Source organism: Hippoglossus hippoglossus, chromosome 14 (assembly GCF_009819705.1).
Source record: "Hippoglossus hippoglossus isolate fHipHip1 chromosome 14, fHipHip1.pri, whole genome shotgun sequence".
In the NCBI taxonomy this organism is placed as follows: Eukaryota; Metazoa; Chordata; class Actinopteri; order Pleuronectiformes; family Pleuronectidae; genus Hippoglossus; species Hippoglossus hippoglossus.
The window spans coordinates 15,578,648-15,594,924 of NC_047164.1; the positions used below are offsets into that span (position 1 = coordinate 15,578,648).

At 40.2% G+C, this 16,277-nt stretch overlaps 1 protein-coding gene across 2 annotated transcripts in view; it reads right to left on the reverse strand.

The window, feature by feature from the left end:
- Positions 1 to 1,006: 1,006 nt before the first annotated feature.
- The window catches only part of LOC117773851 (gap junction delta-2 protein-like), an 18,519-nt gene continuing 3,248 nt past the window's right edge, over positions 1,007 to 16,277 (reverse strand). The window contains exons 4-5 of one of the 2 annotated variants that reach the window (XM_034605609.1): positions 15,761 to 15,817; positions 1,007 to 3,472 (exon numbers count right to left, since the gene is read on the reverse strand). In XM_034605609.1, the coding sequence (XP_034461500.1) occupies positions 2,608 to 3,472; positions 15,761 to 15,817 (922 nt within the window). In that variant the 3' untranslated portion in view covers positions 1,007 to 2,607. The remainder of the gene's footprint in view (positions 3,473 to 15,760; positions 15,818 to 16,277) is intronic. The other variant, XM_034605610.1, reaches the window with a different exon arrangement.

Below are 16,277 nucleotides of genomic sequence, written 5' to 3' on the forward strand. Positions count from 1 at the left end.
TCGCCCCCCCACAACTCTCTCTCTTCTCTCTCAGTAACCTCAGTCATTACTGAAATGATCAGGTCCGCTCTAATAGCTTATAGTCAACACTAGGCCTAAGAATAATACTCACAAACATCTTTCTGTAGAAAATTACATTTTCTCCACACAAACACTGAAGTAATCAGGGGTAGATATGAAAAGGCACAATGAGTACTTATGCAAACATAGTTTTATGGTAGATTTGCTCTCCTCATGAGTTTTATATCATGGAGGCGAACTGGTGAAATATCTATAATTTATCGACAGAAACTCTGTAGAGTGCACATACCTATCTCTGAGAGATGTATCATTTCTCAGCCTTGAATAAAACATGTTAAAGGAGGTTTTAAATCTGTGCGGCTGAAAGCACCTTGTCGCACTCTGTGCTGTATATACCTATGTATTCTATACAACACGAAAAGCCACAGTATATCTCATGTTACAGTAACACCCCCCTACACAGACGGAAGCAGGTGGCAGAAAGAAAAAAAAAACACTTACATCATGACTGCATTAAAGTGCATTTTCACTACAACTTTATATTTCTTCTCTGTTACATTTTAAATATTAAACTTTTGACTCCACGTTGGTCATTCTTTGCAGACAAAGATTTTATATATACAACATACGAGCACTTCTTACCCTAACCCTAACCCATGATACATGTTTATAGCTTTAACCATTATGAATATGTAATTCATAATATAACACTCAAAGAACAAACTTCCCTGCACAACTATTTTCCCCTTGGATTCTCAAAGTAAATTTCGCTGAAAAAACGTTTGCGCTTTTATCAAACTAGAATTTTGAATACTTTTTAATGCGTATGGTCATATTGTGATATAGTGGTGGTGGTGGTGTTGTGATGTTTTTAGAATATGTAAATTTCATACCATTATCCAACACTTACCTCACAATATCCTGAGAAAAGTAAAGCAGCAGCTGCAGTTGTTATTTGTTTCTTAAACACAGCACAGTCACAATCTCTGTTTGCATAATAATTTATTCACATATTTTTTTCACATACTATATATTATTATTATTATTGCTGCAGTTCAGGAGCCTTTCACTTATTCTCTTTCAATATTCCCACAACGGGAGTCTATGTTGATACCTCTTTATATTTTTCATCTTCATGCATGCTGAGTATTACATTTCACAGGAGCAGGATGCAAATAAATTAAACAGTCTCTTTTTAAATACATGTCATAATCTATCCATTCTATTAATGCTTGAGTAACATGCCTTTTTCAAAGTCCATAGGGGAAAACACTTTTCTGAAAGTACACTCTCCATTAGAGGGTGAAGGCTTAACAAAAAGCATGTTAATAATACATATTGTTAAAGCTGGCAATCTATGATTAATCTTCATTACCACCCGAATCCCCGTTCCCCCATCCAAGTGAAGCCCCTCCATTCGGCACAGGGAAAAGGCTACGTGTACTTATTACATTTCATCTATGTACAGTAACTTTAAAAAAAAAATGAAAATATGGCACCAAATCCGCTTGTGAAAAAAAGCTTGAGATTACACATTAAAATATTTGTGATTACAACACTTGTCCTGCTAAATTGAAAAACAAAAAAAATCTTAATTCAACTCCAGTAGTCACCTTAATCAGTGATCGCACTTTACAAGCTAAAGTGGAAACACTGATGGCACACAGTTCTGAGAGGAAACAGTGTGCACCTTGCAGGCGAGGGGAGCACTGCAGTGCGTAACACCATATCGAAAGGAGTAAGTCTAACTCATCTACAATGCACCATGTGTCTCACTCCGAGCAAAGCTCCCGGGCAACATCAGGCTTCTGTAGTCAGAAGGGAGAAATATGAAGAAGAATAGTGACAACAAATACTCTAATGTGTCAAATACCAGTTTACATTGACAGTTTTACTACTGCTGGTTTTTTCTGTGTTTGACTTTGTGTAGGTTTCTTAGTACTTGTTTAAAAAGATGCTTGTTCGTCTGCCAAATGGCTCCACTCAAAGACTATGGACAATGAGAAATAACATTATCTTTCTCTCAGTAGCTCTGATTAGCTTAGCATTCATTTTTCAGTCTCAAAGTCAGAGATTGGCTTTTTTTCCCACAAACATGCGTATGCATGCACACGCTTAAGCTCTTGCATATGCACACATAACTAGAAACTGAGGGGATTATTTCTGACCTACAGCAAAGGCAAATAATGAAAAAAATGATAATTCGACCTCAGACATAGTTATTTTCATTTTAATTTGATTTCATTAAGTATTACTTAATTGCTCAGTTGTATCTGTTGGGTTCTTTGAAGGCACCTAGTGTCCCTAGGCAGAGCAGAACTCTCCAGCATGTCACATCAGGTGTAACCTTTGTTTCAGCAACACAGTTGCTTATTTTTTAGGAAAGTGATTCATCTTTCTTCAAGTGTCAAAGTCTCTACTTTGTAAATTGATGCTTCATCATGACCACACAGTCTGTCCGTCTGTGCTCCTGAATAATAATGCAGTGGTGAGTTTTGTGCCCTAATGAACTGGGGTCCTGGGCCATGGAAAAGCTCTTCTACAAAATTTAAGAGGTCCTCGAGCACCCAGGCTGAGAAGCCTCTGTCAGACGTAGGCTGACTCACTAGACTGGGTCCTGCCCAGGTTGGGGGTCTGGGACAGGTGTGAAACATCCTTCTTGCGCACTTCACAAATGGACTTTCTTCGAGCCTGCACCCCTCGCATGGCCGTCTTTATCTTCCTCCAGCCAAGGTGGTTGAGCTCAGCCAGGTTGAGCAGCACACAAACGCCACTCACAGCAAACATAAAGACCAGAAACACAGTCTTTTCTGTGGGACGAGACACGTAACACTCCACCTCCTTCACACATGGGTATCGGTCACACTCAAACATCCCTGGTACGTTGAAGCCGTACAGGAAGTACTGGCCGGCCAGAAAGCCGATCTCCAGCGCGTTGCGGAACACTACCTGGATGACGTAGAAACGCGAGATGCCTTCCTGCCGTCGCACTTTAGAACTCTTGTGTGTTTGAGGGAGTCCTCGGGGTCCATTAGGGATCTCCTTGACCTCCAGGCAGTCGTGATCCTCCTTACTGCTGTCAGGGTGCACCAGGATGCCGTTGATGTTGCGAGAGTGAAGCTTGCGAGCGTGATGATCGTGATGGCGACCGTGGTGACCGTGACCATGGTGATCCATATACGGATGCAGGAGAGAATAGCTTCGGTCACGTGCCTTGGCAGACTGATGAACAGAATATGTGATGAAGCACAGGCTCGGTGTGCACACCAGGATGATCTGAAAGACCCAGTAGCGGATGTGCGAGATGGGGAAGGCCTTGTCGTAGCAGGCCTGGTTGCAGCCGGGCTGCATGGTGTTGCAGATGAACATGATTTGCTCATCCTCGTACACCTTCTCCCCCACAATGCCAACTATCAGGATCCGGAAAATCACCACCACTGTCAGCAGGATCCTGCAGAGAGACAGAGAGAGAAGGAAAAGGGGAGCAAGGGGGGGTGGTGAAAGGGAGAAAGACAGAGTCAGTTAATATCAAGCAAATGCACAGAGGTTAGGGAAATATCTGGGTCTGATTCTGACAATGTTATGATTGCCTTAGTTGTCTTGGCTCAGTATAATTAGTGATTAGACTTTTTAGATAGGCGACTAAAGGGATCAAATAGCATTACGTTCATTTTATACTTATATATCAGGAGCAAAAGAAAGAAAACAGTTTTGTCCATGTATATCTGTATGTATATATTTATATTGGTATGAGCATGCATGACTGTGTGTGTGCGTGTGTTTTTTGTGTTCTCACTCAGCTGCCGTGACAAACAACACCATAAGATGGTGGAGTTGTGCACCAGATAACACACACACATGAGCTCACTAATCACAAAAGACTGTAACTGGAGGGGTTGTCAGACGAAAGGTGGTATCACACTCATCTTCACTGCTGAGCTAAAATGGAACATTGCATTCATTGATATCAGCATGTGTGACTGCACACACACACACACAAACACACACACACACACACACACACATGCTTAAACAGCGACTGCTATTCACTGATTCAAGGAACAGTGTGATAAAAATCAATGGGTAGTGTTTTTCCTATGAGATTCATCCCTGCCCTTTTGTTTTATCTTATCATAAATCTCTTCACTTTTGCAAATCTATTGAATATATAAGTTGAACTGCTGCACAAAAAAAACCTCATGTCGCCTTAAATTTGACAAAATGGAGCGATCTCCTCCTCCGAGGGTCATCGTGTGGACAACAATTACTGGTGGCATCCTCTTAGAGTGGGGCGACTTCCCGTTGAGCATCATCGCTGCAGTAATAGAATGCTGCGTCCGGGGGCCGCTGGATCTGGAGAGCAGTGCAGCTGTTAGGCTTCTGAGAGACTGGTGCGCTATAGTGTTATCTTCTGGTGTCGATCCATTGTGAGGCACTGCGGAGGAAGACTGAGGCTTTACTGCACTGTCAGCTCTTTATAATGAGCAACGAAAGCCTGAACATCGTGGGGCTCCCCGGTATTTATGCCACAATGCAGTGGCTGTGCACGCTCCCTGCACGGAGGAGCCGATTACGTAGGACACACTTGTTTAAGGCCACCCAAGGCAGCTAAAGGCACAGAGATAGATGGGACCTGCAGCCCTGGGTGGATTAGAACAACTGGGTAAAATGGCTGCTAGCCTTTAAGTCAGGTGATGTAGGTGCTATGATTCCTCTGCATTTTAAATATGTGCATGTGCATGTCAAATGAGACTCCATAGCGCATCTTTTAATGAGGACCCAAGAATGCCCACACCTCCCGTTTGTGGCCAGTTACTACAGCAACGAGCAAATTAGTGAAAGGTGCGTTTCTGAAAACAAGTGTAATGAGGGAAAAGAGGTGGAGACACAGAGGTTTGGAGGAAGAAATGAAGAGAAACGTCTAAAAAGTGTTTTACTCCTTTGAGATTGTCAGTACGTGAGAGCCCAGTGGAAGACCGGTGAAGAGTAAGAGCACAGGAACATGAGTTAGTGTGAAACAGACTTAAAATAGAGCAGCGCGACGCTGCAGGACTGTTTCTGCTCCACCTGCGAGTGTGTTTTTGTGTGACAAAGACAGACACAAGGACACAGAGACAAAGAGGGAGAATCAGCCATGTGTGTGACTTGTTCAAAATGGCACACGTGTCCGGCCGTCTGTGCTCGGAGCAGCTGCTAGTAGATATGCTACACTGACTTTTATGGTTTGGAAAATCCGCAGAATAAAGCTTGTCTGCACCTTTGGTCCTCCGGAAGCCGAATGCAGGTTGTGTATGATATTTGGACGCTCAGACACTCTGATCCTTTGCTGTGAGCCAGATGTATCTGCCTGTATTGGTCATTTCACAGCAGTGGGTTTGACCTGAGGCCTGTTATTGATGGTTCTCTGCACCACAAGGAGTCATCTGAGGCATCCTGCTGCACTGGGATAGAAATCTGCAGTCGACGCTGCACGTTTATATGCAAATATTTGTTTAAATAACATAGAGAATATGAAATTAGCTCATTTTCAGTGTCTATGAGAATCTGCGACACTGCTGATGTTAAGCACTGTAAAGATAAAATGAGGCATACAGCATATCCGTGTTCACTTTCTGCTGAGATTCATTTCATGCCAGGGATAATTACTACAGCGTAACAGCATTAGCTAAATGTCACTAAGTCTGCGTGCTACCCACATGTCTGCATAGTGGCACAGGCTCAGAGACTGAGAGGGCTTTCCTTTTCTTTTTTTAAACATGTTTGCTGATGTTAAATATACACATCAAATATTTTTCAATTATCCAAACCTAACAGATGGTGAATTATATTATTAATAGTATTTATGGGAGCTCTACAAAATAAAAATAGATACCGCTAAATTGGAAATATATTGTTTATGTTGTGTGCAAAGCTGTGACTTTCTAATTACATAGTAAACACTGCTATCCCTTATCCCCACACATGCTATTCATATAATATTCATGAGGCTGCACTGGATCCGAGGATGTTGTTTTCTTCAAGGTAATTTTTTTTATTTTGTCATTTCTTTCTTTGTTCATTTTATACTGTCCCTTCACGATTGCTTTAAGAAAGTCTATAATCCAGTTTATTTACAATTACATGTAAGGTGATTTTATCCCATCTAATTTGTTAATTTTTTTTTATCAGATATGCTTTTATATCAATGTTAATAAAGAAAATGTTTTAACTTTAAAGTTTTAAAGATTTCCTTCTTAAAATGGTTTATGGTGTACGGGCATAAGTGAGATTATGTGTGAAAAGCTCACCTTGATCACTTTAGTTGGTCTTCTCAGCTTGTTTCTACATGATATATGAATTAAATTATGTTATTTTAACTGAAGTGTGTGTATTCACCATTAAATAGACATAATTCTTATCAGTTATTGGTTGTGCTGTTTAATTTCAATACAAAGAGTGTAAAGTGTAAAAATTTGATAATGGGTGTAATATAATTAGTCAGATTTTGCCGTTTGAATTTGTGTGAATGATTATGACAGCCTGTGTGCGACCAACATTTTTCAGGCAGCAAGATCAAGTAAACAAAGTATTGATCACCCCACGGACAACTTACAACGGCCTTGCAATGAGCTGCTTTATGTGATGTCTTTACAACGCACCTTTGATCACCTAAAAGCACAAACCTAGTAAAAATGTCCTGGTCGTGTGTTAATTTTCTAAATGCATGAGTTGGACTGGTTGGACTGGATGCAGAAAAAAAAGGCTGTGAGGATAACGTGGACCACAATGGATAAACCTTTTCGCTCACTGGACTTTTCTATTTGACGTAGTGCAGTTATCACTCTTTGTTTGTTGGGGCGGTTTAGATCTTTAGAAATTTCCAAGACATTGCAAATATTGAGTGTAGTGCTGTGTGCGTTTGCAAGCATGCGTGTGTGTGTGCGCGTGTGTGTGTATGTGTGCACTCCACTGCTGGACAACAGGATAATCAGCACAGGGCAGATTGCTGCATTAGCAGAAAGCATGTGGACGAAGGTTATCTGCAAACATCAGTGTTTTAAGCACTGCAGAGTAGCGAGCCAATACTGTGCGTTAGAGTGGATTCGGGTGAGACAGCTCCAGGGCCTGAACCTGCAGAATATTCAATAACTCCCATAAATGATGAAAAGGATTTTTCAAAAAATTTTAGCATCTCAATCCTGAGGGGCTGAATATGAAAAGAGGACCACTTGCTGAGTCAATTCAAAAAGGACAACATGAAGAGAATGCACTCGCTACCAGACACCATGAGCTGCCTGCTTCCTGTAGGACATCCTCTCAGTTCAGACTCATTATTACTATTCTTAAGACTTTCTAAATCTCGAACACATGTTAGACCCTTTCCTTATTTCCACTTTCCTCTGTTGCATCGCTGACAGCTGGCATTTCCACACAGTGCAAAGACCAACAGCAGCTCACAGCTAACAAGAAGACAGAGTGAAGATTAAGGACACGATGCTTCACTGCTGCAGAACTCTGCAGACTGATCTGTAGGCAGCTGACTGACCTGTAAGAGTGTGTGTGTAGTGGAACGATAACTGCTCTTCAGCTGGTGTATCGGCTGGACATGCAGGCTCCCTCTTTCCCAGAGGCTTTTACACAAACGCACACACACACACACACACTCATACCTTCATTCATACAGCAGCTGCTGTCACCAGCCTCCAGGGACAGAAATGACCCGGAGCACAGCAGCAGATGCAATGAGAAACACGCACACTTTACTCTCACACGCATACACACATACACACATACTAAATAACAAATCATTCTTTACTGTATCTGTGTCAATATTAACAAACACAAAAATACACATATCTCTGCACATGTAGGTACACAGAACGTCCTCTAAAGGACAAGTGAGTTCAGTGTAATCTGTGCAGAGACCTCCCTCAAAAATATTCCACCCGCCCATCCAGTCTTTATACTAAGCTCCACTGATTGCTGATGGCAGCTCATAAGGAATAAAGACCTCAGCAGGCAGAGAAATTAGGCAGCTTAACTGTCAGAGCGCAGAAATGTCTCTCTCTCGCCCCTCATCTACTGTTTGTCTCTCAAACTGTTTTAATGCGTTTAGGTCTTGCCCACGTATCAAGCAGGCATGCATGATCGCCTGAGGCACCACGAAGAGTCGGTGTGACGAACATACTAATTTAAGCCAAATTTGTGTGACTTCCCGAAGCAGTGGTTCACTTATTTCTGGCTTCCTCTTCAAATACTTATCAGCAATATTTTACTGAGAGTATTCAAAAAATTATGACACCACATACCTGAAATGACCACAGAGCTAAGGGTCATCAAATTTCTCAACTCTTTCTCTGTGTTTATGTGCTCATGTGCTTCTGTATATTTTCTTCGAATGGTTTTCTTTCATGCCATTAACCTGCCAGGGACAACAGAGGAAAACTAGCCTGTGTGGCTAAATCTGGCACATTTACATGACGGGCTTAAGTGATTTTGTTAATTGATGTATATAGTCCCTTTAAAAAGAAAATTGCTAAAGTAAAAGTAAAAGTACCATATTAACTTTTCTACTTTTGTTAAAGCAATTCACACTTGCTTTTAAATAGAAATAAAGTATTAAAAGTAAATGTAATAGCCAACTTACAACATCATTATCGATGAGTCTCCGCAGTGGCGTATAACTGCTGCTGCGCTTTTCTGTTGTTGAAGGAGGTGGGGCTCTTTAGTTACTGATTGGATCGGTGGACCAATTCCACTCTTGTTATTGATTACTTACTTTAAAATATTTTTAAAAACTAAATGTGAACATGTAACACAAGGCTAAGTGGAGTAGAAAGTACAGATATTTGCTGACATATGAGTAAAACTGAAAAGTACCTCTACTCAAGTAAAGTACAGATACGTGAAGAATGTACTTGAGAACAGTAAAGAAGTACATGCACAGGAATTATCTCACTCCGTCACTCAACAACTGTGAAAGCAATGGCTTTGCTCTAACTCCACCTAATCTGGGACAGATATCAACAAGATCTGAGTTATGATAATACATCAAAATTGAAATATCAAATGGCCCGTGTTGAAATCCTCAGATGCAAAAGTTTCTTCGACTGTTACTTATATAAGTTACGTAAAACTTCCGTGAAACAAAAGGATAACACAACAACAACGGTCCAAAGCTGGAGGATATTGTGTTTGAAGAAAACTCTGCACACAACTTTTCCATTAAGTCATTGCACAGCTCAACCATGCGTGGGGATGATGATGCAGTGTATACCAGATGCAGCCTTCCTCCATCCCATTTGTCTTCATGCCATCTAAAATTAGCCTTTCAACTCAAATCGCCCTTTCATCTCTATTCGAGCTAACAGGGGAAATATTATGCAGAAGGCTTTCTATCTGAAATAACTTGAAAGTTAAAAACATTAAAATGAAAGGTATCAGCATTTCCAAAATGTCCCAATGTTTGTGCTGATTGGGTCAATACGTCTTTTCAGAATATTCCATAAATCGCATTGCGGCTACTCAGTATTTAGAGCGATGTCATGTCAACACATTTTCCTGGAAAATAGAAAAATAAGAGCAGGAGAGCGGTTTGAGTTCAGCACAAAACACAAAGTATTAGACCAACTTTTTCAACAGAAAGGCAGACTGTCATTACTAATAATCTTTGGATGTTAGATATGACTCCCGGGGAAAATTAGTGATGCAGATTAGATAGGGCTGATTCTCACTTGAATCATTTTAGGTCACTGCACCTAATGTTTTAGTGATATGACACTCTCACAAATGTTTTTACTCTGCACGCACCAGCAGTTCATTGAGACTGAACTTACATTTCAAATAGTTTTGTAGAGTTTTTGGACCTTGTGCCAAAGTATTTTCATTCTTCATCTTCTTGAATGATGTGCTGCAAACACTCAGTCCTCTTATGCAGATTTTAATGTTTCTCAACTGGCAAAAAATTACCCAGAAGCACACGGAACTGAGATGACTTCACCTCCTCTGTTGTAATGGTCACTCACTCGGCTCACCAGGCATTGGCCCACTTGGCCAGCTTGTGAGGACAGAGTCAAATATGGAGGCTTGAAGTGTGCAGAAATAAATCTGACCTGACATGAACAATGAAATGTTCATAGTTTTATTTCTGGCTGTTATGATAGTACCGTTCATTTCAAAATAGTTTTGATTAAAATTCCCCTATGAATCCCAAAATTTGATGAAGTATTGCTACATAGTTAACCATGGAAACTACAATGTCACGTTTCACAGTTTTCAGTTCACTGCTGAAAAGAACCAGTTATCAGCTGTTCCGTTTCCTGTTTTTTTGTTTTCATTGAAGTGCTGTGCAGCATGTCTAACCTTCACTTTTGGGGGATTTTAAGTCACTGTTAATAATGGAAGAAACATGAAACTAGTTTTTATAAGTAGATGTGAGAAGGTCAGTTAGTTGTAACCTCTACCTGAAGTGTAGCAGCACTTGTCACTGGTGTCACTTTGAAGGAATTGATTTTTGGCCACAAAGGATCAGACTATGGACGTATAAGCAAACAGCTGCTAATTTGCACATTCAATCTCTCTGTTAGCTCTGGTTTTGAATTAACTATTCAGCAGCTACATGTGTTCATCAGCTAGTTGCTCAGTTTATTTGTTGGATGTTAGGAGCTAGTAGAGATGATGCACAGCGCAGCTGCCGGCAACTATACACAAAGTGGACGAGAGCAGTAAGAGTCAATTCATATATTTAGAAAATGTCATAGCTATATGATACCTTGCATTATCTTAACTTTCCAAATCAACCATTTTGTTTCTCTTGATGAAATAAATGCGTATTATATAGTTAATACATTTGACTGTCTAATTACCATATTGTGGTTCATTGGACCACATTAATAACTTGCCCATAATGATAAACCTATAGATTTTCCAGAATATTGATTATATGTCCATGGTTATAGGATGTATCTTTACATAACTTTAAAACATATATTTAAAATCTAAAAACAAGCGTCCAGGTCAGAATAAAAATATAATCCTATACTTAATGAATTTCAACACGTGTCGAAAATCATTGGAACAAAATTACATTCACATCAGGCAATAGAGGAATATTACACGGCTAGTAAAGATCATACACACACCATTGATGTGTTGCTGAGATGAATAATAGCCTGTGCTGAATGAAAGCTGAGGTCAGCTTTACTGGCAAAATCCCCTGTCAGACATTATAATCAATAGCATTCAACATCGGGGATTGCTGCACAGACAAACTAATGACAACTCTGGATGCGCGGAAAAATGGTTTAATTTGAAAGACAGTGTGGCGGAATGATGGATTACTAATCCTTCCAAATGCTGACATATAGCCTTGTTTGTTTGTCTTTGCAACACAATCTCCCCGCACAGTATAGATTTTATCCAGGGAGATGATTATTAATGATACATGAAACACTGTGTATATTCCAGTTTATTATTACACAGAATGACGCCCTCAATCAAAGCAGAGCTTCTACATCTCCGATTATTTTGGGAGAAGTAGGGTGCCCTTCTCGAAGTAGGGTACCTTCTTCTTGTGGATATCCTGACCTATTTAGGAAAAGTGCATGGAGAGAGAGAACTCAAATATGTCCATGAAAACCACAGGAGCGAACAACCTCAGGGCAAAGGAGCAGATTGTTGCTTTTAGAGCTCACAAACAGGGACGTTGACGTTTTGGGCTTTGTCAAACCTTTCAAGCCTTTTAATTCATGTATTTTTCATCCCATATAAACAACGAGCTAAAAGACAACCAAGCTATTGTATGTATTACTTTGTCCATTACATTAAAAGGCTGGTCAAACCTTCATACATTTTTGATGAATGGCTTGACATCCATCCGGACCTGCAACATGGCCCACATAACACTTATTAAGCTTTTATGATGTATTTATAACACTCAAGTGGAGAGTGATAGGTGTTGAATAATGTATAGTTTAACTTTATCGTGTAGAATAAATACATAGAGAATTATTACATTCCACACAATTCAAATTACAACCAATTTAGAATCTACTTTAAGTCAAATGTTCTACGATATATGCAAAGATATAATGCGAAATGCTGCTGCCTCTTTAAGATGCCAAACCTGCACTGCAGCTGTTGCATATAGATGCTGAGTATTGCATGTAATTTGCATTCTGTAATTTCAGAATACCATCATCCTCACCTTTAACAAAAGTGCGAAAATTCAATTCAGAGGAATGTCAAGGTGCTCTGACACAGATTCTCCTCTAAACCTCTGCAGAGGTAAAACTCTCTTCCATCCTCTGTCTCCTACTTTTACCCTCAGCTCCTTTTTTGTTCTGCGTCTACATGTCACATCCTCCCCTCTCATCCGGCAACCTTTATTCTATTTTATTTTTTCCATAGATCACTCTAGTCCTCCATTATCTCTGCCTCTTTTTTCACTCTCCTTGTCTTTGGCACTGACCTCACTACGGCATTGCAGTGTAGGGGAAGATGCATCAACATCTTTCTCTCTTCCTTCCTACCTGCAAGGTGAATGCCTCAAACCCAAAGGGGTCCTTCTGTCTCGCTATAACACTATTTAAAAAAAAAAATTTACGAGTCACACAAGCGCACACACACACCGGTGTTCGGTAAAATATCTAAGCACCACACGTGTTTTGATGAAGTTCGTATGTGTATTCGTATGTAATACTTTGTACTGCAGTATGCTCTAAATATGAATCACAGTTATGTTTAAATGCCACATAAAGATAGGTTTTACATTTTTACATTTAGGATAATGTGCAAAGTTAAATCAACATGTATGTAATCAAAATAAAAAAAATATGAAAGGACACACAGACAGATGACCTGAGATCCTAAAGAAAAGCCACATTCAGTTGTTTGCAGTGTTGTGTGAACAAATCTCTGTTTTTGGTCGATTGGCAGAGTATACAAGCAGTTGTTTGTGCAACTGGAACAAACATGACTTATTTGGACAAGAATATTGCGGAGGTGTTCAAACTGCCCTGATACAGAGGATTAACAAAGAGGTCGGAATAACTAACACAACATTTTTAAGTGTGGAAACGATTTGAACATGAGTATATTGTATAATGCCACACCAGACCCACCAGCAAATGACAATATATTTATGAATGAGTATTTAACAATAGTAAGTACACATTAGTTATTGTGTGTCCAAAACTCTGAGATATATAACACAATGGCAAACATTTATCAAGGCTGCTGGTGTCGTCTTTGACACAAATAAAGCTGCATGTCGTCAGCAAATCAGCTGAAAACATTTTATTTGCGTTGGTAACAGAAATCAGGTGTGGGAAACTTTATAGAAAATATCAAAAAATGTCGCTCTATATCAACATGCTGCCAAAGTTGGCCAACTGAGAGAGATATTTGCTTCAATAAAAGTACCCCAAAAAAAGCGAGTTACACATTTTTAATAGAAACACCATTGTAAAGCTGTATCTGTGTACTACGTTTTTTATCTGGTTGTGTCATCAACTGCTGGCAGGATACATCTGCCCACCCAAGAGTAGTAACTCAGTTAATTTACCTTATTAGCACACAGAGTAAGAAAGGTCGAGACATTCAACAGGCTGGCGGGTATATAACGCTGAACACCCCAGGATCATTAAAACTGTGAATATACAGTGAGTTTTGTTTGGGCTGGAGAATGAGGCTATTAATGTAGACTTTACAATGATTCCTTTCAGTGTGTAATAGAGGATTGTATTCATTGGTTATCCATGCACACAAACTGTACATCGGTTAGAAGTCAGGCTCATGGAAATCACAAAACATTCATCTTTGAATGAGTCATATTATGCAAGCCACCTGTGGTTAGTCAGAGGCACAGAAGCAACTCTCAAGTCTGTCTCTTTAAAAGACCATAATTAAGCTAACCTATGCCGCTGCGTAGAGTTCGTCCGTTTCTATTTTTACCACCGTTCTGTATTCCTACGCTAATTATCTGTCCTATGCAAGAGGCATAGGTTAGCTTAAAACCTACAATTAAGAAGTAGCTTAATTGTAGCTGGATCAGACAGTCTAGACATCCAACATTGCTATCTGACAGTGTCTCGTTGTGGAAGAACATCCTCGCGTTGCAAGAGGGAGGGTTGGCACTCAAACAGATGACTGACATGCAACCATATTCCAAAGTTTTGATGCAGGGGAGACTCGTCAGCCATAGGGAGATATCACTGTTCTGTTCTTTGGAACTCCATCCTTGGAACCGCAAGCGCACACATGCAAACTCTTCAAAGAGACACTACACAAAGGCTGAACATCCTATTTGTGGTGCCATCTAGCAGTCGCTGCATGCTGCGGCCACACCCTGTGAAGTGCAGGACTTCACAATGCACAACAGTGCAATACTACATACAGTTGGTTGTGTCCACACCTGACTACACCCAACGACACAGTTGGGTGTGGTCAGTAGTGCAACAGACTTGAACCTTTCAACCCATAGAGGTCAGTGCAACAATTTTGACTCCATACGTGATTTAGTGTGGAGTTGCTCATAAACAATCTAGGAGGCACCTTTACAGCACAAAACTGTGCCAGTGGTGAACAATTCTCCAACTTGTTGGTACATCCAAAAGCATCATTCTGATCATTTAAATATTAAGAGTCACTGATTTCCTGACCATGCAGACACATGCTTTGGATTAGGAGTCAAGTCTTTATCTTGAGTAGTTTTGTGTTATTGAGATTGAATAAGAATGTCTGTCATCTAATATCAAAGAATGCCTGTCTACAGGTAAAAAGGCCAAGGTCCAGACCACCACTTAATTTTTAAATTAATACACCCTAACCCAAGGTCTCTGTGTCCAACAAGAATTCTCCAGTACATTTTTTTTAAATCCTGAAAACAGGCTAACTATAAGAGACAAAATCAATATCAGTTTGGCAAGGATGAAAAAAAACTTTAGGGACCTACAGCCTAACATTCTCAAAACACACACAAAATACTGTCCAAAGTGACTCCAAAGACAATGCTTCCTGGTTCGCATGGCATGGACAAGCAGAGTGGGAGAGAACCTCATTGGAAAGCAGCTAATGTTACAGCTAATACCCTAGGGTAAACTACAGAGCCTTGTAGGACAAACACAGTCTGAGGGAAGCCAAAACACACAGGGATCATTTACAGAGCATTTCACTGCTATCGTCACAGCAGCACATAGCTGTGGGCATCATAGAATCTACCTCTACCATGATCAAATGCTTTTACTACTCTCATTTAACTGTCTAATTCTGTGTCATTTTGGAAGGTGGGTAATTTATCTAGTATACTCTATCATATGATGAATACAAGTTGGTGAATAAATTGACCAAGATAAGCAAAATCTCCTTCTACTAAATGTATTTCAGGTATTCAGGGAACCCTTTATAATGTTCAGCCAGTGAAGTGCATGATCAACAAATAGCTCAAATTAAGACATGTAAGAGGAAGCCATTACATCATCAGAGTATTCATTGTGACTTTTTGTAGCAGACAAATTGAGAGATGCCTCTGTGCCTCTGTAAAAACTGCAGGTGGCTTACAGTCAATGAATCACCCAAAGGTTGTTTTTCACCATTTTTCCAGGGTTTCACCGATTCAGCTGCCAGGGCTGGATTTTAAAGCTGCATTAAGTAATTGTTGACCACTAGGGGGCGGAAAGACTCCAGAACATGTTCACAACAGTTAGCAGTTAGCTTATGAAGTTGTTATGGCTAACATGTTAGCAAACAGTTGCCTACTTACATATCCAGCAGAAACAGAGCAACACGGACATCCTTTTGGTCTCCTTTTCCTGGCCACCTGTTGGATGTAATCCCAATTTTCACTGGCGTTTAGCCCCTGTTGGTCTCCCAGCTCATGAGAAAAAAACGTGAGTGTGTTTTTGGCGTGCTACATGTCCGACTTTCTTCACTTCTTCGGCCCTTTGGCATTTTAGGTAGTTGGTGTACAGTTAGCTTTCAGCTTCTCTGCTCAGAGGCAGCTACATTTATGTACAACACCGTTTTGGTTTTGTCGCTCCAGTAAAACCAAAACAACGTGGCCGAACGCTGCCGTTGGCTTCAAAGTGGGATGTTGATTCTCAGCGGTAGCAGCAACATTACCAACCCAGGAGCAGGAGGGAGTTGGTAAATTAAATGGTTCCAGATATGCCTCAATGCATCTTTAATTCAAGTCAACATGCTCCATTATATGTAGGCTTTCATTCCACTAGACTAGACCAGGTGATTTCATTGGTTAACACACTTTATTCAACCACCCA